Source organism: Lethenteron reissneri, chromosome 34 (assembly GCF_015708825.2).
Source record: "Lethenteron reissneri isolate LAM-NWPU_2019-01 chromosome 34, ASM1570882v1, whole genome shotgun sequence".
NCBI classification, from domain to species: Eukaryota; Metazoa; Chordata; class Hyperoartia; order Petromyzontiformes; family Petromyzontidae; genus Lethenteron; species Lethenteron reissneri.
The window spans coordinates 8,638,464-8,664,393 of record NC_083812.1 but is presented as its reverse complement, the minus strand read 5'-3'; the positions used below and the strand labels follow the sequence as shown (position 1 = coordinate 8,664,393).

The 25,930-nt window shown below is 41.7% G+C and overlaps 1 protein-coding gene across 1 annotated transcript in view; it reads right to left on the bottom strand.

Annotated features, from left to right (window-relative positions):
* The window catches only part of LOC133350649 (protein Dok-7-like), a 47,753-nt gene that overhangs the window by 2,451 nt on the left and 19,372 nt on the right, over nucleotides 1–25,930 (bottom strand). The window contains exons 5-7 of the mRNA XM_061565247.1: nucleotides 25,233–25,349; nucleotides 4,519–4,646; nucleotides 1,102–2,046 (exon numbers count right to left, since the gene is read on the bottom strand). Coding sequence (XP_061421231.1) covers nucleotides 1,102–2,046; nucleotides 4,519–4,646; nucleotides 25,233–25,349 — 1,190 coding nt within the window. The remainder of the gene's footprint in view (nucleotides 1–1,101; nucleotides 2,047–4,518; nucleotides 4,647–25,232; nucleotides 25,350–25,930) is intronic.

The following is a 25,930-nucleotide window of genomic DNA, read 5'->3' as shown; positions in this document are numbered from 1 at the left end:
CTGACCCCCCCCCCCTCCTAGGTGCGTGACGTCATTTATGGACGGCCGCTTATATGTTCTGCTGTATCTTTGTGTACATGTGAGAGCCGAACTTTTTTTGAGAATTGGTTATGTATAAGTGTTCATACCGCCATATTCATTTTTACTTTTTATTTTTCATTAAACTACCCTCAACACAAACACCTGTCAGCTGTTTTTTATTTGTCGTCTAAGCGAGCCGCAAAATAGCGGGATGTGTGTGACATCATTGTCTTTTTCTCAAAACATTTTTACCCAACGCTCATGCTTACGTGCACAATATACTCGGTACACAGGATGGTTTTTTCAACACGCACAAGCTTTCGGAGTTTCGCCTATTCATAACTAATGTTGAACTTAGAAGCTCCAATCTGCTCAGATTGGGTCTTGAATTTGTTTGCCACAAATCTCACTGAACGAGCGGGACAAAAATGGGTATATTTTTAGACACGGCAACAGCAAAAGTGTTTCTGTATGCAAATTAGTGAAAAGCATTACAATGTATTGTTATATATCTTTCGTATCTGAGTATATTGTATCCATAGTCTTGCAACATGCCAGTCTTCTTGGAATTGTGCACATTTTTTGCATTGCTAACCTTGGATTAGATATTTTATCTCGTGATGTAGAATCTGTAATAGCAGCACGATATGTAATAAATGTATTTTTACCGCCACAATTGCACTGCCTAAATATCTCCTTATCTAACCAATGCAGACGCGAATTTGTACGACTTATCTTTGGCATACACATGCTGCATAGATATTCGTATTCATGAGTGTTATTTTAGACGTACACTGTAAGCGCAACATTTTCAAAAATTTACTAGTTTATATACTTATCAGAAATGTTTCTTGTGCTATATGTCAACATTTCCAAATATACTCATTATATCTATTGCTGAAACATGTACCAACCTCAACAATTGTGTAAATAGATAACTCAGACATTCAGTGTCCCATACATTCTGTCTCAAAAGTAGGGCACGTTCACATTTGAGGCATCTGGCAGAGCAAAGCAATTAATTACAAGTTGTCATAATCGCAAGTGGAGGTAGAAAAAAAAAGTTGCTTATCATCTTACCTTCTCAGCGGTGATCTGGCCACCGCTTGGCATCCTGTGGGGTCCCCTGTAATCTTGCGTCAGGGTGTGGACAGCGGAGCACTGGAGTGCTGGCTCCAGTTCCGTCTGCGGCATCTCGTCGGAATGGACCGCAACATCTGTCGATGCGATCGGGTGGCTCCCTCGAGCGCACGCTCCAGATGCGGTGGCGCCGGCCGCCTCCTGCGCTGCAGAGGACACTGAAGGTTGCGGTTGCACCAGGGAGCACCTCATGAGCCTCTGCAAAGCTGCCTCGGCCAAATCCCCCTGAAAGGTCTCCTTCGAAGAGCCGGCACGGTGTCCACTTTGACAATCTCCGGGCTCAGTCACATTTCCAACGTGCGCTCTGGCGGCTTGTACGTAGCTGGTACAAGCCTCCGTCTCGACGGGAACGTCGCCTGCTCTGATTGACGCGTGCTTTTCTAATGACACCGGCTCTGCTGCCGTGGCAGCATCCATCCTCTGCGCCGTGTCTGAAGTTCTCAAAGGGGCCGACTTCCCCGCCTCCTGCTGCGAATGCCTCTCCTTGTACAGGCAGGTGCTGGGGCAATTCGAGTGGAGTTCCCTGCGCGGCACGGCATACCACCAGTTGGTGACGTACGGAAAGCGGCACTCGGACTTTTCTGCCCCTTGGTGGAAGGCCGGTGGAATCGTTGAGGAGGCCTCTGGCCCTTTGGCTGGGATGGATTCAAACTCGTCACTCGCCGAGCCGCCGGCACTGCCAGAGCAAGAAGAGAAGCTGCCCGAGGCAGACCCCGAGCCCGAGCGGGTGACTGTCGTTATCCCGCTGTCTGATGATATCCTCCGGGATGGTTCTGTCGCCGGCGATGGCAGGTGGGGCTTCGTGGGAAGTCTGGACTTGTCAGTAATCACAGCGGAAGCTCTATGCAGGAGTGGGGACCTGGCTATCTTTGCTTCTGGTGGCATCTGTGCAGCAACATAACAGTACACAGTTATTAGGAAATACTAAGTGTAATATTCACACAACAACCAAATAAAACTTAGACGTATATATTCGTCTTTATCTGTGACAAATTGGTTTCTTTCATATATATATAGCATTTACTTCCTGTTCATAACGTATTGAGGAAAGTTCCAGAGTGAATACCCCACAAATCCTCCTAGATCAGCAGTCGGTAACCTTGCGTCTCGTATTCACGTGCAATGCGATTCTTGAAATACTGAGTATTCTTTTGTGTTTACCAAATTCGCAAAAAAAAACTGCCTCTTCTTGTTATTTTGGTTGCTGAACCCTGGGAGGGTATTGCATTGTAGTCTTGGTTTTGTCATAATTAGATAGAAACGATTTGTTTGCAGATTGTGCTCCATCTTACTGTAAAAGTCTCATTGCACAGTACAAATACTTACACGAGGTTTTTTTCTGCCAATAAAAAAACAGAGGCAATTTAAAACACGTTATGTTCACATTAGCAGTTGCAATCATTTCCATAGATGAATGCTGAGGCAGTGCACGTTGCTGGCTTTGACAATGATCCTAGTTGTAAAATGAGGTAGCTTCATGCAGAATTGCCACAACCAGGGTCTGTGTGTGTATATTTAAATTAAACCAATGTCTTCCATAATCCAGGGTTTTTTTTGGGTTAGATCGCATAAATATAGAAATGTGTAGTTAAAACCCGCCACCACCCGACACAGCCAATTAGTAAGGTTTGTCACGTAAACAGAACGTGGCAATTCGTTACTAGTCCAGCCACACACCGGTTGTGTTGGATAGCAAAGCCACAACATTTACAACACACCGGTGTGCTGTACTAGTAACGAATTGGCATGTTCTGTTTACGTGACAAACCGTACTAATTGGCTGTGTCGGGTGGTGGCGGGTTTAATGACACATTTATATTTACACGATGTAACCCCCAAAAAAAATCTGCATTATGGATGATATTGGTCGCGAAAGCCTAGGTGTGAAACCATTCTTATTTTACCAGGTAAGGCCCACTTAGCTATGAAGCTCTTTTTCAGAAGCAACCTCGCCACAAAAGATAGCTGAAACAAGTGGCCCATCATGTGGAAATGTATCGCAGCCAAATACTGAAAACGCGTGATGTTGATTCTAAATGTGGCGGGAAAAACCGGAGGACCCGGAGAAAGATCCACGCGACCACGGTGCGAACATGCGAACTCCAAATATACAGCAGGCGTCAGGGTCGGTATCGAACCCACGTCCTCCACCGTATAGCAGGCGATGTAATTAACGTATCGCCACAAACACAAGGATGATCCATTCATAGACATCCCACTGATTCATCTTCTTGGTTCTTTCGGTAAAGTCACGTAGAATGGAAATAATAATGAAATAATAAAAATAAAACATAATAAAATAATTCTCACGACGTTTCGGCCACAACGCAAGCAGCCGTCCTCAGGTGGAGAACAGGTCTGTCGAGAAGACAGCGTCTGAATTACACGCCCCAGGCCTGGAGCGACTATTTAGGCTGGGATGGAGGGGGAAGAGCGCCTTGACAAAATAATTTGCATATCAAGAGGAATTTAGCATATTTATGGGAAATGCAGATATGCGATTAGCACTACTTGTGAAATGCGTAGGAGGTTTGTAGTACTAATCGCATATCTGCATTTCCCATAAATATGCAAAATTCCTCTTGATATGCAAATTATTTTGTCAAGACGCTCTTTGCCCCTCCATCCCAGCCTAAATAGTCGCTCCAAGCCTGGGGCGTGTCATTCAGACTCTGTCTTCTCGACAGACCTGTTCTCCACCTGAGGACGGCTGCTTGCGTTGTGGCCGAAACGTCGTGAGAATTATTTTAATTATGTTTATATTTTATTATTTTATTATTTCCATTCTACGCGACCTAACCGAAAGAACCAAGAAGATGAATCCCTGCAGTCACGAAAGCTTTAAATCGAAATCCCACTGATTTCCAATGATCCTCTTCGTGCATTCTCAGCGGGTGAAAGAGTGACTGTGAACGCGACGGCTCCGTCACGTCCAGGGGGACAGAGAAGGACTCCGGTGGTTCGCATTCGCTGATCTGTGGCGGTGCGCGCACGCACGCCTGGAGAGGCGCGCGGGCCATCCATTCCCGGGGAGAAATCCGGTCGTGCGCCACCGCAGAGGAAATCGAATTACAAAATAGTATTTCAAATGCCGTGACAAGGTTCCTATTAAAACGCGCAAAAAGGAAAACTAAGAAACCGGAGGGAATTTGTTGCGTTCACAGGATGTCGTGCTTGGCAGCCCTCAATCACAATCTATCATTGTGTAATTTCTCCCTATTATCTTAGTGGGGTGGGCTATACTGTAAAACGGATCACCCTTGTGGATATGAACAGGGAGAGAGAGATCTACTGCTGCTCGTTTGCTGCTCACAGCCTCTTTGCCTCGAGGCGGCGGGGGTGGGGGCTGGCACGTGCCGTGAGCTGCTGGATGGAGGTGTATATGAGGCTGTCTGACGGGCTGCCATCAGACTGCTCGTCTGCCGATCCGGAGACGCCGGAGCTGTCTGTGAATGCCCGCGCTGCTTTAGCACGAGGGTGAACAGCTGCAACGAGAACAAACAAAAAAAAGACATTCATATTTGCATTTTATACTTTTCCAAAACGTGCTTTTATTGTACAAATGCATGTGCCAGCTATTCACATCGCTTATCGCATTGCTTATTCATGCCCACCGATAAAAATGGCCCCTTAGTCATGATGAGAGTTATGATCAGCGGAAATGAACAACATTTTAATGTCGATTTAAAGCTTTCGTGACTGCAGGGATTCATATTCTTGGTTCTTTCGGTAAAGTGACGTAGAAGAGAAAAAAAATCACATAAAATAAAATTCTCATGACGTTTCGGCCACAACGCAAACGTCGTGAGAATTTTATTTTATTATGTTTTATTTTTATTATTTTACTATTTCCCTTCTACGTGACTTTACCGAAATAACCAAGAATAACATTTGAATGATTTAACACTTGTTTTGTTTTCACGCATAGCGTACGTCTCATTCAAAGAGTTTTGCATTTCAATAATTGTGCATTTGAATGCAGTAAATGAAGTAATTACATTTTGTTTTGAATAAATGTAATACAAACTACTGTGGGTTTATCATTTTTTAAAAGGTTGTGTTCTTCTCAGCCATTTCCAACAACATTTAAACATTTCAGTTTGATCAAATGTGCTATTTGCTGAAACATATAAGGTAACAACGAATCAAACAACCCTAAATGTTTTTCAAGCGATTGAATAGACTGATTTCTTTTTTACCAAAGAACTGACAACTAATTTTACTAAGTTTATGCAAACTTGAATGTAATACTAATATATATAGCAAGTCCATTTTCCACATTTGTATTTACCCATTGCACTTTGTATTTATTCCGTTTTGGAAGCTGTGCTTGTTAATGATGATTTCCAGTCTGCAAAATGTCACCTCTGTGTGTTACGTGTTGACGTCCACTGAAGCCAGCTCAATGTTAAAGAAGCTGGCACGCTCATTGAGTGGAATACAAAATGACTTTAACCATACGTACTACCTGATCCGTTTTTTGTACATGTTTTTAAGCATTAAGTTTAGTAGTCAAAGTTATGAATCAACAACTCAGGTGTCACATGGCACTCTGATGAACGATCTTGGCAAAGCTATGTTAGGCCACTGTAAATTGACCTTCCTGGGACATTGGCTCTAGTTTAGTGGCCTGCATGGTCCCTGAAGCAACAACAATAAACAAAAAGCATCTATAAGATGTGTATATATACATATAACTACTCTCCACTGAAGCCAGCTCAAGTTACACCTGCATGATGTCTGACGTTTTGTACCACATGCTTTAGCTCTCAACACATAGAGCAAAACGTCGGACATCACGCGAAAGAACACGCAGTACAACCTGAAAACAGATCAGAGAGAGAGAGAGCGAGCTACCCGGGACGACCATGAAAAAGCCTAAGCAGTAGCACAAATATAACGAGGACTGGGCGGCCCTGCCCTATGTTTATGCATCACAATACCCAGCGGTGCATATCACGATCGGGTAACCACAGGTGGTAATGTGACAGATTACACTGCTGCTGAGTGAAACGTTTCCCTGCTGGCTGCTGCGTTTTCAGGTAAATTACATCAAAGCTGTCAGTGGCCACGCACTTTTGAATGTCTCTGCTTGTTATGTTCCATGGACGCTCATTGTGCGTGCGACTATGAAATCGTTGGATGGAAATGTCAAACGTCGAAAGTATGATCTCAAAAAGGGCTTCGACGAAATAGAGAAATCTCTTCTAACCAAAAGTTTTGATTCGACTTCAATGGCCATGTTATCTATGCCTTTGTTAAGTCACTATGTGATTATAGTCCCTAGATAGGATTCATATGCACAGACGTACAGTGAGCTCAGAATAAAAAATTATAAGAATGCACGTGTGTGGGTGTCACTGACAGTTGGCAAAATTGCTGTGTAAACCTTGGCAGAATTTTGGATGTGACTTAACTTACAATTATTGGTCAGTATAGATTTCCATTGGATAAACGAGTCCATGCCGATTATTGCAATTTAGCCTTTCCAGACGTTGGCTCAAGACCAACCTTGGTAATGAACACAGCCCGACACGCATTTCAACGAGGACTTTGACTTAACTTTCACTTTACCTATTGTCACGTATTGCATTAAAATGACATCACCAAATCCTTACAATGAAAGTTAATAATGCTTAAAAAAAAATTTCCTTTTCAAAACACAACCTCTATTGCGATGTAAATGTCCGGCCCTCGATAAATCCATTGCTGGATGGGAAGATCCTCCACGCCTTGCCGGCAGCATGGGCTCTTTGACCAAATTCTTAGGTTTTTTTCGGTAAAGTCATGTAGGTAAAAATTTTTAAATTAATAAAAGTAAAATAAAAATAAAATAAAAATAACGACGTTTCGGAGGCAACACAAGCTTCTGTCTTCAGGTGGAACCGTCACAGCACGATAGCTGTATCAAGTGAGAGAAATTCCAAGAAAACAGTCCTTGTATATATACTGGTTGAGGGTGGAAGGAGCCAAGGCAGGCCCTGGATATTATTATTGTGAGGTTCGGTGCGGCTGAAGCACGCTGTTAGGAATGAGCCTTTGTTGTGTAAACTAGGTGCGGATTATGTAAAGGTGCGTGTAAATGGGACTGAGCCTTTTGTTATGTAGAGGTGATGCGGCTGAAATCGATGCCAGGAAATGAGTCTTTGTTGTGTAGAATGGTTGACTGAGCCTATTGTTATGTAGAGGTGGTGCGGCTGAAATCGCTGCCAGGAAATGAGCATACTTCACCAGGCCCCTGAGTTCATAGTGCCATGAGAGCCAGCACCACTGCGCCACTGCTCAACTCTACAACCTTTTGTAGTAAAGCAAAATGTCTAAAAAATTCAAATGTGCACTCATCTAAATTACTGTGATGACCCAATGTGTTTTGCATCTGTGAAAAGTCATTTACTGTGACACATCCATGCGATATATTTTCATTGCTTTGTAACTCTTGCATCCACCCCCATTTATCACCAGGCCCTCTGCTGCTAAAACGACCAATATATAAGCATTAAGATAGAAGTTCACTGCACTGAGGCAAAACCAAGGTTTATACCTAGATGAATGACGTCTGTAAATTGTATAATTTTAAAGGATGCTCCTTGTCTTGTGGTTATTGTTTTTTAGATTAAACTATGTTGCGATTTTCTCTCCCGCTCGATATGCCTTGTGCATACATTTTGCTGAGCCACCTTTGCTACGAAGCGGTCTCAATTGCTGCTTTAATAAGAGCTTTGCCTATGTATGCACGGTACAGATTGTGTATTTTAAAAGCTTTTCCCTTAATACTGAGCCTTGCTTTCTGAAAAAGGTGAACACCCTCCACTGGGCTGACAAATTAATTAAAATTTCTGTTCACCAATTGTTCCCCATTTTGTACTCATCACACTGACTGTTAATAAATAAACTCTGAGCACACAATTTTTGGGGCCATTCAATTGTGACTCTTCAATGACTGTACTGAGAACACTGCATTCGCTACATGAGAGCCTCGATAAATTAAGAAGACAATATTCAGATTTTATATTTTGAGCTCAGAGGCTCCAAACCAGAAACGTATACAACATTCACTTTGAATATAATTTTTCTTAATTGTGTCTGGATTAATTCCCACTTGACCACTTCCAAAATTGGCGCAGCTTGATGCCTATGATGATGTTATACCAATGAAAATGTTAAGCTGCATACTGCTAATGATGCAACTTGTGTCCTGTGTTACATGTGTGTAGTATGTGTGAATGTATAATCAGTGTTGACATGGTGTCTGGATTTGTTGGGTTGCATGAAGACAATCATACTCCATGGTGATTTGATATATTACAAGATCCTCCAGAAATAGAGCCTTCAACCTCAGTGTGACCTTTCTGGGTAAATACATAATTATTATATTTCTCATGGCAAACAAATACATGAGTTCCCATACTCATATTGTGATTTGCGTGGTGCTTATCTGTGTTCACATTCCTGAGTCTGGTGGTGTAAATTCCTCATCCCCATCGTGGTTAGGTGCAGCATGTCCATGCAACAACCAACATTGCCAGGCACACTTCAGGCAGTGGGAAAGAAAGTCTAGCTAGTTTGACATGGGCCAGCATGGGATATCTTGGAATCCCATGGGAATGCGGTCGCCTATTAGGATTTCCAGCACAAGGAATGTTACACTAATGAGAAATGAGTCGTACAAGATGAATTGTTTCACTCCTTTGACACTATGTCCCAGTCATGCTGTCATACACAACGTTGCATATAATGATGCTTTCTGATGTCTTACAGGGGAATGAGCACATTTGTGCCAACGAGGATCGATGTCCCTGTGGAACCACCTTCGTTCAGGCACTACAATGCATGCTTCGTGTCTTTAATAGTGCATAGAGTATACATACAGCTAGATTTGAAGCTTTCGTGACTGGAATGATTCATACTCTTAGGTTTTTTCGGTACGTGACTTTACCGAAAAAACCTAAGAGTATACATACAACGTACACATACATTCACTGTCTTGGTGTGGATATTTATAAAAAAGATAATAACATGCCAAAAGGCAACAGATACCTGACTGTTGTGGGTCTTACACAATCAAGTCTCTGCAAAAAACATATATTTTTTTAAAGAATAGAGTGAAGCTTCGCCAGTCCTAGTTTAGATGTTACGACAAGGAAGTCATTGTTTGGTTTGTGTCAGGCTTATGAATGAAGATGCTCTGCAGTGCCTTGGGTTTAGTTCCTAAGCAAGGTTGGCTATATGCATAAGAATAGAATGCACTGGGCAGCATTAACAATGGGACTTTGCAAATTGTATGACACCTCCCTTTCTGAAAAGTTGTAGGCAATGCAGTAGTTGCTTTGAATTACGTCACGTAATATTTTTCCTCTATCTTAAGTAGATAAAGAGTTTTAATATCAATATTTGACAGGGTATTAAATATTGTTATGCTTACATCCCAAGGATAAACAATTTCCATTCTGTTCTGGAACAAGGATGAACACTCACTGCACAATAATTCCTCCTTTGTTATCTGAACTACGACAATATGATTATGGGGAAGTTTTGAATAAAGCATTGTGTATTGAAAAGTAATTTATCAACTGGACATTGTATAAATGTGCCCTAATATGTAAGTCACTCGCTGTTGCACGAGGGTCCATTCATCAAAGAATTCCAACTTCCATAACAAGGAGCAATAGCACACCGATGGGAAATGTCACACCTGTGCTTGAATGAAGAATGGGATTAACTAGAATTGTCTCATCGAAGCCTCGAGCCGTTCCACGTGTTCTATTACTGAGCTTGAATGACTTTTGCCCAATGGTGTGTGTGTATGTCATCTATCATGCCTAGGTATATAGAGCAGTATTGTGTTGTGTTAGTATTGTGTTAGCACCCTCGCCACAACAAAAACACAGATTTATTTGCTTTTTATCTAACCATGCATACACATTAAATTGCATATGCATGCAAGAAACAGGCAACAATCTTAAAAGGAAGGCATATAAAAACAGTGTGCATAGATTCACACTTAATGTAATACATTTATCCAAAGTCACTCATATGAATATTATTATTTCATTAGTAAATAAAGTTCTGGCTTTGAAAGGGCATCTGATTAGATTACCATGACATTTCATATGACAGTACAAACTGAATTTCAGTTCTAATCAACCTTTGCATCTCTACTTGTATGTTGATACAGAAATAACAAATTGGCTCAAACAAAAATATGTTTTCGCAGGAAACATGTACATGGTTACGGAATGTATCACTTTTGTTTTGAGATCGTGTACCATTCTTATCACACCCACAGCCATGTTCAGCATGGCACGACCAGGACCGGATTAAGTTTGATGGGAGCCTGGGGCTGTTATAGTTTTGAGGCCCCGTTCACTACATTTAATTCCTTCACTCCATTACTGTTTTATCACCACCCATTCCCAAAGCAAAACGCTCCGTTGTTGTTTACTTTTTTTAAAGCTAATCAAAGGTAAAATAAACAAAACTCTTTAGATTTCGGCACATGACTGGTGGTACCTAATACATACAGTGATGCCATGACTTTACAGCATTTACCATATGATGTATTGAAGTGCTACCTTATTGTGGTGTTTCCTCTATTACCATATAAAACGGTGTTCTAATATTTGTTTGGAGGCCTCTCCAAATCTGTGGCCTCGGGCTGCAGCTACTCAAGCCCCAGAGTTAATCTGGCCACGGGCACAACTTCCATCAGCTGAGTACATCACAGGAGAACTCGAGGCATTTTCCTAAGCCTGTCTTCCAAAGAGTGCTGTGTAGTGTTGCATAAGCCAGTGGGTTTTTACAAACGCCAGTAGCCTCATCATCCCTCACTCTATAAGCTGCGCGTGAGATCTAGGCACGACTCTGTTCGGGGTGGCTGAACGTATTAAAACCTGGTTCTAGAGAACAAACCATCATGAGTAGCAAAAACAAGTTCGAATGAAGGTTTCCCATGTCGTGTGAAAAGGGACGGTTTTTTTTCTGGAGATATCTGTTTTTGTGCACACACAAACAACTTTGATGCCTTGCTTAAGGCGACTGGTTTTCAACTGAGCCACCATGTGTGGCCACTGTTTACAGCTCCCCCTGACAAAACAGGGGCCCAATTTAGCTCACCAGGGGGAGTGAAGACATCGCAACTTGAAACCTGCGGCGTCAAAAAGTAAAATTGCGGCCCAAGCAAGTGCTTTCTGGCCTCGTGCAATGTAACCCTATCGCCATGCGTGCCTTCATTCAGAAATCCTTTGATGAATGCTGAGAACTTTTCGCTCCGTGCTTCAAGCCATGGCTTTACATGGCGCGTAGTGACCCCCCCTGGCAGACCTGATAGCTTATTCATGCAGCAATTTCCCTGTGTCTTTGTTGGTTTATACACGTGGAAACTCAATTACCAGAGGCTTATGGTACTACGACTCGTGAGCAACTGAATGGAAAGAGTGATGGGCGTAATAAATTACAGGACAGCTCTCATTTACATTTGAATAAACGATAATGAATGATATTTTACATGAGCGTTATGTAATGGGCTATTGCGCCAATTCCTGAATGAGTATTTTGCATGGGGACAACTCGAGCAATGGGATAAATGTGTGCTCATGAGGGGATAGGACTCAAAACTTCATACATGTGGGTGGTCGACAAGCTATTTAATCACTGAAATTAACTGGCCTTGCAACAGATTGGGAGTGTCACACAGATAGTTAAATCTTCATGCTCTTATCAACCTCCAAAGTGACCTGGATTGGAGGTGTGCGCCACCATGCCTGGTATTGTATAAACATGTTTACTCGTAAGAATACTGTTCGAGCTACAAATTACACATTTCAATGTGTCCAATTCCAGGAAAAGTTAATACGAAGAGAAAACAAACGGCGCTAAATTAATTGGTTCATTGGTTCTTGCGTGAATGCATCGCTATGCCTGTTATATACGCTTGCGTGTCGCAAAGCAGTTTGGGATGTTTACGGGATGAGAAAAAGGGAGAGTCTCAATTTCCTAACGGTACCCTTGAAGCTCCAGTACGGCAGTCACCAAAAAATTAAACAAAATGCACAAGCGTCTGTGTGAGTGCACACAGACGCTGAAATATTCCACGTGGCTTTCCCATTCGGTGTCTGACTTTAGCAGCATTCATAACGCTGCAGATAAGCTGTGCCCTGTTCCCAAAACCCTTGCGCCATGGGGACCGGGGGTGTCACAGACAGTTTGCAGTCTCTGCGGCGTGAATACGGGCCGAAGTGATTTTGCTCCTCGTATAAATGAGACACAGACGCGTGCAAATCAGGAGGACAAAGATGCGGTTCATGGGCGAGCAAGCACAAAGTGTCAAGCCATTGGGTGTTCGAAACGGCTTGAAAGGCCCGTGTATAAAACCCTGCGTAAAATTAGCATGAAGGAGGAAATAAGAGCCCTATGAACTTGAACAGTTGTGTGCACTTGTTTTTTTTTTGTAAGAGCAGTTTTTTATGTTTGCAAATGTGCTGCAATGTTTTGGGAGTACAGTTGAATGTGTTGCTCATTATATTGCATTGGCTTCTCGAGAATGCTTTTAAACGGACAGGTCTGTTTTGATGACGTTGAAACAGTGTGGGTATTGTTCAGTGTGCTGCTTTTTTATCGTGACAATAATTGAAGGGCCTTTCATCCACAGAGGCTTTAAACGATCAATGTTATTCATTGACTTTCACAGCTTGTGACAGAAAAAATAAACATTTATGTGAATTCATGCTCTGATATGCTTGGTTGCAATAGTTTAACTGACTGTTTTAATTTAATTCTAGGATTTTATTTCACAAGTTGAACCATTTCTTGGAGGTGCTTGTCAGCTGTACCTCTGAGGTTGCCTGTATAAAAGTATCACACAGACCATCCTGCCAAATATTTAATGATGGATATTTTGACTTTTTAAAACCAATTCTCAAGCTTCATTTTTAATCATGTCAGCCCAACAGTAGAAACGTGCATTCCCTGGACCAAACAGGGGGAAAAATCAGCTTCAGAGTGTAATAATAAGCTCCCTCCCATTTTATTTACAAAAGTATTCAACTGTTAAATGTGCATTCCCATGAGATGGTGCAAGTATTATTAAACCATGATCATGCTAGCTATATATACTGTAAACAGTTTGCAATAATATAAAGGCGTTGAAAAACACCACACCAATATATAATGTAGCCGTGGCACGATCCAAAGTACTCTTTCCCCATTTCGATTTAAAGCTTTCGTGACTGCAGGGATTCATCTTCTTGGTTCTTTCGGTAAAGTCACGTAGAAGGGAAGTAATAAAATAATAAAAATAAAACATATTTATTATTTTATTTTATTATGTTTTATTTTTATTATTGTATTACTACTCTTTCCCCCCCGAGTGCCTGTGGAAGACTGAAGACAATTCGTGTGAATACGCAGAGGGGCCGTCTTGACGCAGCCCGTTTTTTTTTCACAGTTCCATCAAATACCCTTTCTTCCTCAGAAGGATGCAGCAATTTCCTACTTAATTAAGCATGTATGTATTTGAATGTGTGCCAAATGCCCTTTGTGGGCCACTCCACGAAGCACAACAATTCAAAGCTGGCCTACATCCGGCTCAATTAGTGCCACAGCGAGAGGCCTACGCCAGCTCATACCCAGCAGCAGAGATGACACCCCTTGGCCAGCCTTGAGTTGCCGGAATGTGAAACCAGATCCCATATGTCACATTGGTATGGCCAGCCAAGAGGACGTTCTTGGGGACAGTGTCGCATGGCTGGCATATAAGCAATAAGACAGCCCATTCTGACAGATTTATTCGAGGTACTAGTAGTTAAAATTACGTAATTTATAAAAAAAAACTTTAGTTAAAACAAAAAGTACAAATCCCACACGAAGGGCGTGTACTACAAGCAACGTAATCTACATTTGTATTCGGATTATTTCACACTAGTCTAACATTCGAGTGTTTCTAGTACTGTATAGTATATTGCTTGCAGAGTTTAGTTGATTTAGGGAATACGAGTGCCGTGTGTTTGTTGAATTCAGTGTGTGGAACATTCTATTCAAATACACGATGGGTGTGAAGTGGATAAAATACAGAGCAGAGACATTTTCCGTAGCTTTGAATAAAGCATTTTTTTTGTTACTTTACTCGTGTGTCACTTCGCATTTCATTTGATTACCCAGTCGTTGCTGAAGCCGCCCTCCTTCCAATACACAGCACGGCGATATTTTACTGGTAGGAACCTCCTGGTTACACCAATCCACAGGGGATAATTGTGTCCGTCCGTCGTGCATCCAAAAATGGGAGGGGTGGGGCTGGGTGGAGAGGGGAGGGTGGGGAAGGGCTGGGTGGGGAGGGTAGGGTGGGGCTGGGTGGGGAGGGGCTGGTCACCCCGTGGTGCCCTTATAAAACTCAACGTTTAACCTACTCACGCCGGCTTGTGCCCGCCCTCACAGTCGGACATATTTGCGGAATACACCACGCCGCCGTTGACCCTGGCCATTGACCAAGCAACCCAACATTCCTACCAGCTCCCTCCACGGGAATGTGTTACATCGAATGCATTTATGCTAATATTCATACTGTATTAAAACTGAGTAGGATCCAACAGTGATCTGTCCTCGATCTCTCTCTCTCCTCCTTAATAGGTAACAGGCATGGAGATTCAACCTAACGCAAAGTGCCAGATTTTCCAGCCTGGATGATTGCTTAATCACACGTAGTAGAGAGATGTGTGTTTACTGGCTACCCATAATCACCAACACGAGCGATCAAATATTTCAGGTGACAACAGTACAGTAGAGGCAGTGACAGCTGGTGGATGGCAGTTGTTGTGTTGGCACCACGCTTGTCATACCAAGTGTTCAATTCCATGTTGAATACAGTAAGCTGGTAGCAAAATAAATTATTCCAAACCTGTGTCCCCCTTCCGCTCATTCAATTCGCCTGCTCTCAATTTAGCGTCACATGGCACGGTTAAATTGTTTGACAGATGTGGCGGGCCCCAGCTACGGAATAAGGAAAGTTCTAAAATCTCGCACAGGCCGATTTTCTCAGCGATGGGAAAGTAATGACACATGGCCGAGAAACCAACTCTTCACGCCCGCGTTTTCATGGGTCATGGAGCATGGCTGACAGAGCAGTGACCCAATTCTGTCCTGCATGACCACATTATTAAATAAACTGCAAGCGCACACAACTCTCTCTCTCTCTATGCACAAGCAGAAAAAGCATACAGTACTTTAGAACACACCATACTTTAATTGTGTATATTGAACTGTTAATAATCTAAACTCTGAACCAATTTATGAATATCAGACCTCCCCCCCCAGGCACCGCCCATAACATTTCATGATTTCATCCATATGCAAAATGAAAAGGATCATGAGTCAACACCAGGAGCAGTGGTGCAGTGGTTGAACTCTTTATATTTGAATGATTTATGGATTCCTATTAAATAACGTTTACAGTTGACGGCCCTTTATCGATACCCTATTAGATGACGACCTTCCCACGCCATGTAAGTCACAGGTGTTGCTTGACTATACTTCACCACGTTGGTCATTGTGAGTTGGTGAATGGGGACCCCAGGACTCTGTACGAGATGTCATTCACTACTGATGCTAGTCTTGGACCGTGGGAATCGAACTCATGTGTGCCAGGTTCAGAGTGCAGTGTGCCACTGTGCCACCCCCTTAATTAATACTATTATTGTTGTTAATTGATACATCGGCTCAATTAAGATGCATTTCGTTTGTACGACATCGATTATAGTTGCTGCCCAATTCAAATTCGTACAAGAGACAGGGAGAATTTGTCGGTAAAAGATGTGGGATTAATGAAGTTGCCTCATTAAAACAGATTATTATATAACCACAGTACCGTCGGAGAGTTTAATCGTAGTTTAAAAGCTTTATAAGGAGACATATGAATGCTTTACTCGTCCATTGAAATGTCCTGTGGGGCTTTAAGTGGCCACATAATTAAGGTGCGTAATTAAGGTGTCTAAACTGGGAAATCCAAAACAACAGTAATTATTTTTAAATTATGCCTAGCCACGTGGGGCAGAGACAGACGAGTATGTCCGTAGGTCTCAACCAGTCCTCTTGTGAAATATTAACATTCTTGGATTGTGAACCAGGTACACGATGCAATACGTATTCTAAATAACAGTAACTCTGTAGTACAGGCGGCATGCCAAATGGAATGCTATTTGATATAACTGTACCATATTCTCTGGAACATTAGGTGCACTCCCCCTCCTCCGATATTTGAAAACAAATGTTAGGAGGGTGCGTTTTTCAATCTGGTATGTTTGTATGTGTGGGTGTCTTTGACCAGATTTGTATAATTTCATGACACCCGCGGGACACACGTTTGGGGCGCACATCTCACTTTGTTGAGCATCTTATAATCCAAAAAATATGGTAGCAATGGACTGTAGTTGCATGCAGATGTTTAATCCTTATTGCTCATTTGGAGGTATTGCTCATAACTGAGGGGATACTTATTGCAGCAACCACCTAGGAGGGCAAGAGTTGGCAGTTAAATGCACCATTGTGTTCAGGATGTGCAAAAGGGAATTCACTCTAGACATGAGCAACGTGACGGGGGTGGGTGGAGCGATTTATAGACAAGGAAACGAACTGAATGGACAAGGCATGCCACGGATGTCTGCCTGACTTTACCTCTTTGGTAAATAATTCAATTATAGCCTTGCACGCCATCTAAGCACGGGTTTTCTGGGTAATTACGATCTCAATTAGGAGTGATTAGCTGTGCGTAAACACAAGGGTTTAGGCTCGCATCCTGGACAATTGCTTAAGTTACAATTCAACCATGTTATTTTTGTAGACTTTTTTTTACTTTCCGTACACCTACCATACGTACAGTATAATCTGCACTACTCATAAATTCTGTGAAAGCAGCGATATTAGAGTGTAAAAGTGAGCTTCGAAAAGTCTGTGTGGAAAAAAATATGTTACTGAAAAAATTCCGTATTTGAATGGCAGCTAACATAACTCAGAATACGAAGTCCCAATAAGCAGCTTACTTCACAGTATGAATCATTGCAACGAGCTAAAAGTGGAACTGAATTGTAATTTTTTTTTATTAAACATAGTCTTAAAACAAACCTTTAACGGTACCACAAACTATGAGAATTATCTGCGATAGGAAAAATGGGCCACGTGGACTTTTATGCTTTGTGTACAATTTTAGGACGGGCCTCTGCAAGTATGATTTGTCTTTCTGAATTATTAATGATTGTTTTGATTAATGTTTTTTCTTTCCCCAAGAGACACAGCATTCCAATTACTGTAGCACATAAATGATATCCGTGATTAATTGTGCACACTGAATTTCGGCCAAGGGGAAACATTTTTATTTTGATGGAAACATAAACAAACCAAGAGAGCATTGTGATTGTGTTTGATGTACATTTTGAACCGTAGCGTGCATTATTTTAGCTGTTAAGCGAACAATAGTGGCTTTTTTACGCCTATGTTTATGCACGCGAGGGCATTCCACATAAGGAAACCGTTCATATGATTAATGATGTTTCACTCCTCTTCAACAAATGGTAATTTTAAAAGAAAAACTACCTGCCAAGCCTAACACTGGCCGAGCATTGTGATTATTTGCAAATGGAATGCATGACCATGTACAGCATTTGTAGTTGGAATACTGTACACATCTATACTAACAATGCTGCGAATCAACTAATATGCAGCTTTATGGTGGATCACTTCATCGCAGGATCGAGAAAGATGGTGACGGATGGCGGAGGCCATCGTCCAAAAGTGGATAGACCATAACTGATGGTGATTACAAGTGATAACCCTTCAATGTGTTGATTTATATGCATGCATTCACCCCCACCCCCGGCCTCCGCACCTCATTGGCTGACAGGTGACATCGCATGTATCCCTCTATTTAAGAACGAAACAGGAGGAGTTCTCCACAAATCTGGCTGTCGCCTGATGATGCTAGTTGTAGTTACTGGCGAAACGTCGTACTCAGATTGTAAATGTTGTGCGTTTACTCTCCAACGCACTGGTATGCTGTACTAGGCACGAATTGGCATGTTTTGTTTACGTGGCAAACCTTACTAATTGGCTGCGTCGGGTGGTGACGGGTTTAACGACACATTGATATTTACGTGATCTAACACACACAAAAAACCTCTTATGGATTTATCAACAATTGCAATTGATATATTTTGCAAGGGATACTTGGAGCACCACATTTGTGGGTCATTTTAAAATCTGGAATTTGGACAATACCTATAACTGCGGTACTCAATGATGATAGAAAAGGTTTTTTTATGTATTCACTATACTGTACAGTACCAGACATTGCTGATTCAGCAAGAATCCAACTTTTGACTTGTGTTAAGTGGCTCCATTAATGAATGAACTGATTTGTGAGCCATCAAGTTTCTCGCTCGGCAGCATATTGATAATTGCAGTGTTACAAACACCGACTGGAGTAATCTAAATTGAAGCCATATCTATTGCATAGATAACAATGTTTACTTTATTTGAAATCGGCTACATATATTGGGCTATAGTTATCTGAAGACGTTTTCAGACTCTAAAGTGATAAACCATGGAAAGAGGCGTTTTATGAACACAAGCATGTAAAGTTCAAAGAAAAGTTTCATGAGATTTAACGCTCTAGGGACTAAAATAATGCTTTTGCTCGCTCCGAAAATTTTAGGAATTGTGTTACAGTCTATATACAAAGTGTATTATTACATTGAAAACCTTTACAGATAAGAGTATAAATAGATGTCAGAGAAGAACTATTTTAGCAATGCATGTAAGGGCCGTTATGGATGTACTATTGCAAACTGCATCATTATTATTAGTGATAGGAGGCAGTTAAGCATGTCAAGAAGAAATTATCTCACTCGCTGTATAGAGTATATATGAAAAAGAGAAAAAAGCAAGCATTTTACATTTTATTCACAATTACCAGTGTTATTGTAATTGAAGCTCAATTTGAGATATTACACAGCCGGCAAAACCCTGAGAACAGAATAACTTTATTTGAATGGTTTCCCATTTGTAACACGAGAGACTGCTCTGAGAGTCTGTTCATTGTTTATACCGGCCTAAGATGCAGCGTTAATCTAGAACGGTTTACAAAATTGGTATTGTTAACCTGATCTGCAGCTCATTAGCCCCTGGACCCCAACTGTCTACGACCCAGAGCACGGTCAAAAGCATTCTTTGCCCACGAGCAGGCTCAGGCGAAAGTACGAGTGACAAAGTAAGAGTGACAATATCACGACCTCATGGCAGGGGTTGGGGAAGCTTGCATAATCCTATGAACTGAAATGTCAACTAGAAACCAAGACCATATGGTGAGCCAACAACACAAGAACAGAAACCCGTTTAGGTCGGTCCCATTCTGGTCGTAATGATGTCAGCACAAGTGTACTTTTGATGGTGATGTTAATTATAATAATAATAGGGGTTTTCCCCTTTTTTCTGGCAACAAAACTGAAACCTTGATTATTATATTTTGGTACTGGCAAAGGAGGTCTAATGATGATGATGATAATTATTTTAACAATGATGATGATCATCATCATCATCATGGTGCCCTTATTTTATCGGCAAATGCAACAGGCTGTTAGGCTCAGCACACAAGGATGGAATATTGTTAAAAATGAATGCGCAAACATGTCTGCATAGTTCCCAGGAGTTGGGTTTCATAAGGATCACCAGTCCTCTGCTATCTAAACGCCAAGGCATATGCACAAGACACATATAGCCCTGCACCTGCCAATTCCTCTACTTCTGTTTCTGAGCGTACAATCCTGCAAAGATATAATTTCATTTACGTAAAAACAAGGTTCCCTTTATAAATAACGTAATCTTGTTTGATATTTTTGTTCATTTATATTAAAGAGTTAGGAATGTTTTTTTTGTAAATTGGAAAGTAGTTTCAACGACGACACACAATAATGTTAAAACTCAGTTTAACACGTAGGCTTTCGCGACCAATATCCATAATAAATATTTTTTGGTTTAGATCGCGTAAATATAAATGTGTCGTTAAACCAGCCACCAACCAACACAGCCAATTAGTAAGGTTTGTCACGTAAACACACTTAGAGTAAATCCACACTCATATTTTAAATGTTGTGAATTTGCTCTCCAACACACCAGTGTGCTGTACTGGTAATGACTTGGCATGTTCTGTTTACGTGACGAACCTTATTAATTGGCTGTCGGGTGGTGGCAGGTTTAACGACACATTTATATTTACCATGATCTAACCCAAAAAAGCTATATTATGAATGTTAAAACTGTATGAATTAGTTATCGAGCATTATCATGCCTTATATCCAATAGAGTGGAGTGGTGACAGTCATTAGCTAACCAATCATGGGTAAGGAAAGATATCACCAAGATGGGTGCCACAGTGGCGAGATGTTAACTACGTCGCCTGGTATACAGAAGGTCTTGGGTTTGATCCCGACCCTGACTCCTGCTGTATATTTGAGTTTGCATGTCTCTCTCCCCGTGGTCGCGTGGATTTTTCTCTGGGTCCTCTGGTTTTTCCCTCCACATTTAGAGACATAAGCATAAAAAGCGTATTTGGCTACTATAATTTTCCACGTGATAAGCCACTTTGTAGAGCTATCATTTGTGGCCAGGTCGCTTCTGAAAAAAAACTACAGTGAGGGAAAAAAGTATTTGATCCCCTGCTGATTATGTACGTTTGCCCACTGACAAAGAAATGATCAGTCTAAAATTTTAATGGTAGGTTTATTTGAACAGTGAGAGACAGAATAACAACAAAAAAATCCAGAAAAACGCATGTCAAAAATGTTATAAATTGATTGGCATTTTAATGAGGGAACTAAGTATTTGACTCCTCTGCAAAACATGACTTAGTACTTGGTGGCAAAACCCTTGTTGGCAATCACAGAGGTCAGACGTTTCTTGTAGTTGGCCACCAGGTTTGCACACATCTCAGGAGGGATTTTGTCCCACTCCTCTTTGCAGATCTTCTCCAAGTCATTAAGGTTTCGAGGCTGACGTTTGGCAACTCAAACCTTCAGCTCCCTCCACAGATTTTCTATGGGATTAAGGTCTGGAGACTGGCTAGGCCACTCCAGGACCTTAATGTGCTTCTTCTTGAGCCACTCCTTTGTTGCCTTGGCCGTGTGTTTTGGGTTATTGACATACTGGAATACCCATCCACGACCTATTTTCAATGCCCTGGCTGAGGGAAAGAGGTTCTCACCCAAGATTTGACGGTACATGGCCCCGTCCATCGTCCCTTTGATGCGGTGAAGTTGTCCTGTCCCCTTAGCAGAAAAACACCCCCAAAGCATAATGTTTCCACCTCCATGTTTGACGGTGGGGATGGTGTTCTTGGGGTCATAGGCAGCATTCCTCCTCCTCCAAACACGGCGAGTTGAGTTGATGCCAAAGAGCTCCATTTTGGTCTCATCTGACCACAACACTTTCACCCAGTTGTCCTCTGAATCATTCAGATGTTCATTGGCAAACTTCAGACGGGCATGTATATGTGCTTTATTGAGCAGGGGGACCTTGCGGGCGCTGCAGGATTTCAGTCCTTCATGGCGTAGTGTGTTACCAACTGTTTTCTTGGTGACTATGGTCCCAGATTAGGACCACTCCCTTTAAGAGTGTGCTCCTAATCTCAGCTTGTTACCTGTATAAAAGACACCTGGGAGCCAGAAATCTTTCTGATTAAGAGGGGGTCAAATACTTATTTCCCTCATTAAAATTCCAATCAATTTATAACATTTTTGACATGCGTTTTTCTGGATTTCTTTGTTGTCATTCTGTCTCTCACTGTTCAAATAAATCTACCATTAAAATGATAGACTGATAATTTCTTTGTCAGTGGGCAAACGTACAAAATCAGCAGAGGATCAAATATTTTTTTCCCTCACTGTATATAGCTCAGAGGGCCTTACCAGGCAAAAGAAAAGTTGTATAGTTTTGTTTAAATATATTCAGTCTACATCCCAATCAGCGCAGTAAATGTTTTCAACAGTGGTTAGCACATTGCACTGTAAACCCAGCCACCTATGTTACATTTCTGACTGTGGCTAACATCAGTAGTATTGGCCATTTCACCTTTCATCAAGCCGCACTGACCAGTGTGGTAAAATAATTTCAAACAACCACCATGGAGAGGCCTTCATCCAGTAGTGGATGGATAATAAAGCAAAAGCGATTAAGATTTGTGGCTATGAAACCAACAGAGCGTATAGGTGATATGAATCACAACAAGGGTCCTAATTTAATCAATATTTTTTGCAGAATTTGTACTCTTAGAATAATGATGAAGTCAAGTATTAAATAGCGCTAAAATATGTCTGGAGGGGATAATTCACGGCACTTCATAGAATTGTGTTAAGCCCCAGTAGACATTCAGGAAAGAATAGCCTGGCAAGTTTAGCCATTAAACAAGGAATAAAAAGCATGCATATAACCTGTAATGGTTTCCAGCAGCATGCTGTTACATTAGTGTCTTGACCACAAAGGATTTTCTTAATCGCCGAGTTTTGGGACACCCTTTAATTAATTAGCAAATTTTTCTACAGGGTAAGTTTCTAATAGCAACACTGCTTTATACTAACATTTTGTATATATTGGTTATTTTTTACAAGCGTTATCTTGGTCTCCTGCTACAAAGGATAGATAGACACAGCCAATGTATTCTTGTTTTCAACCTTAATTGATCAACGGCAGTCCATGGCCTTTGAGAAAGCACGAAATGCCATAGTCTATGAGACATTCATCAGCAGCTTAACCATTACAATATTTTATTGTGAATTTTACACGTATCTTTTTCGCACAATGTAATTAAAGTAATTATTATTATGATTGCGTCAAACACTCCTCTTGTCCCCAGTGGGTGCAGTGTTAATTAAGTTGAGGTTATAATTCACGTTGCTATTTCTGCTTCAATGTGATGATGAGAAAGGAACTGGGCATTACTGCACAGTGCACAAGCATGGAGGATGAGCCCTGTACATAGCCTGAGCCCCATTCCATACATTGACATGTACTGCATTTGAAATACTCTATCTTATTATAAACTCTTTCAATCTTATATTCTATTTGTGCTCCCATAGGCCGTTGATTTCAGTCTTCCGGTGCGGCAGTTTAAATAATGGTCTTTTATTTTATCCCCCTGCCTCTGTTCACCCAGCAATATAAATGGGTCCACCACAGTTAGCTGCGTGGCAGGTCACGTGTGGTAGTGGGGTAAAGTGTTGTTACTCCAAGACATGTAGTCAGCGCCATTGTGGTCAGATTTTAACTCCCTCGCCTGGCATGAGTTCGATCCCGACCCTGACGCCTACATATTTGCAGTCTGCATGTTCTCCCCATGGTCGTGTGGAATTTTCTCTGGATCCTCTAGTTTTCCTGTCCACATTTAGAAACATGCGTTTAGAGTAAATATGCTGCTATGAATTTCAATATAAACCACCTCGTTTCGCTATCATTTGTGGCCAGCTTGCTTGTGAAAAAGAGTTATCACTAAGTGGGCCTTACCTGCTAAAATAAAAATAGTTGTTTTAAAATAGCGTAGAAGAATATATGCTTTAAAAGAGTTATGTAGACCTCCGTCAAGTGGAGGCCCTTCTACCAGCAGTGGAATGAGCAAACACTTACAGTGCTGCACCTTTACCTTCTACACAAAACATGAGGATTGAATACTCAGTGGGGAATTATTCAAATTTCATACCAAGCAGAAGCTGCTCGACACAGCCTTAAGAGGAGTCACTAAAGGCTTTTCTTGGATCTCGGAGCAGTAAAATAATAACATCCCACCGACCAGTAACTAAAACATGACTATTTCAAAACACATCAATAGCAATTTATATTAATCAGAGAAATAAGCGTCACTGGTGAAGTGAAAGAGACTGAGGGAAATAAAAGGCGTCTCTTTAGACACGTTGCTGAGTAAAGAAAGTCTGCTTTATGTCATAGTGTACGATTTCTTTTATACCATGCGATATATCGCCAGCATTTCAATGTGTGCGACCACTGTTATTGTATAACATTACTCTACAGATGCTTTAAACACTGTGATTGTATGTGTGTGTGGTCAAGTACGAATTCATGCTTTTGAAGTGTACTTTTAATTCCCATTTTACACCATAAAATCCAGCTGCATCCAAACTTGAGATGTTGACACCAAACAGAATGACCCATTTGGGCCTAATACTATTTTCATTCAAGCATGGAATGTCTGAAGGATGATTATGCAATGCTTTTTAAAGTGTACATCACTGTCTGGACAAATGTATATAGTGTTCAATACTTTAAAGCCAAGAGAAATAATGTTGTATATTATACACATCGCACGAGCTCTCAAGCTATGCGATGTGTTTTCGGGTTGTGCCACGCATTGTTTAGCAATATATATGACGAGTTACTTCCTGAACAAGCTCCCTGGACATAGAGTGAAACGTCGGACATGATACCGAAGAACACACAATACGACTCAAAATCCCATCAGAGAGCTATGTGGTAGCGTTTGATGTGGATAAGTGACTTTCAGTTGGTGTCGTATTAAGCCCTCCACCAAGGGAGGATTTATTCCTGTATTAGCCTTAGGCTGCCAAGCGCTATGTGATGTTCATGGAATAGCCTTTAGCAGACTACAGAGTAAACCGGTTAGCGGTTCCCAGTTGGCATGACAATTTGCCTAGCCAGCAAGCCAAACAATCATTCCTGCTATGCATATGGAAGCTCTACAGAGCCCCGCTAGGGGGTATTTGGCCTCATCTTCTGCGCTGGGCAGACTTCTTTGAAAAGGTGGGTGTACCCACAATTTATCCCACTAAAACAGTTGATTGACTAACTGTAGGGTATATATTTGCACTGCCGGGTGGACAGAGGCAGGGAGATATAAGAAACGTGCCACTTTGTTTCAACTGCCGGGAGGATGAACCGAACTGGCAGGCGATGGATTGCAAGTCCTGTGTGCTAACCATCACATCAATCATGGCAGCTCATCTCTGGAAGTAGCCTCAAGTCTTGCTTAAAAAAACGCACACACACACACAGGGTCGCCGTTGCCCTCTTACCGGACAGCGTGGGTGCCCTGCGGAAGGTTCTTGGTGACGCAAATCCTGCGACGAAGCAGTCGAAGAGGAAGCAAATCTGATCGGCCTCCGTGCATGCCAGGAAGAACACACCGGCACCTGAGTCAAGAGCCAAATCCATTACCCAAACGTCACCCCAAGTGCAGAGCATGGTGCATTAGTCTAATACAAGGAACAATAACAAATCAAGACTGAACAATAACAAAGTTAACAGGGCACCTGGCAATAGAAACACAAAGGTACTTCACGGTGGCCAAATAAACTACCCTTTTAGTGTGGGCATGCTGAGATTGAAATTATCCTTGCTATGTCATCTGCCTGTGAATGCTAAACCTCCCACAAGACTGTTTGCAAAAGCAACCATTTTGTGCCAGCATTGCATGAGAAACACCGCAAGTTATTTGTCAAAGAGCCCCATAAAATCATTTATAAATCAGTTTCTTCAATTATCATTTATTGCACTGATGGGATTCATGCACAACAGGATAAAGAGGCAGTGGCAAATTCTGCATATACATTGCACTGCGCTACACGGAGATGCAGTCCCAGTGCTCTGAGTTGCGTCGAAGCAGAGAATAGACAAGACGGTAGTTGCTGGAATGATTTACATTGTGAGAAAGCTGATTCTACCAGGGGAACCAAGGCATGGGGCATTGCTAGGCCTTTTCCCAATGCTCGCC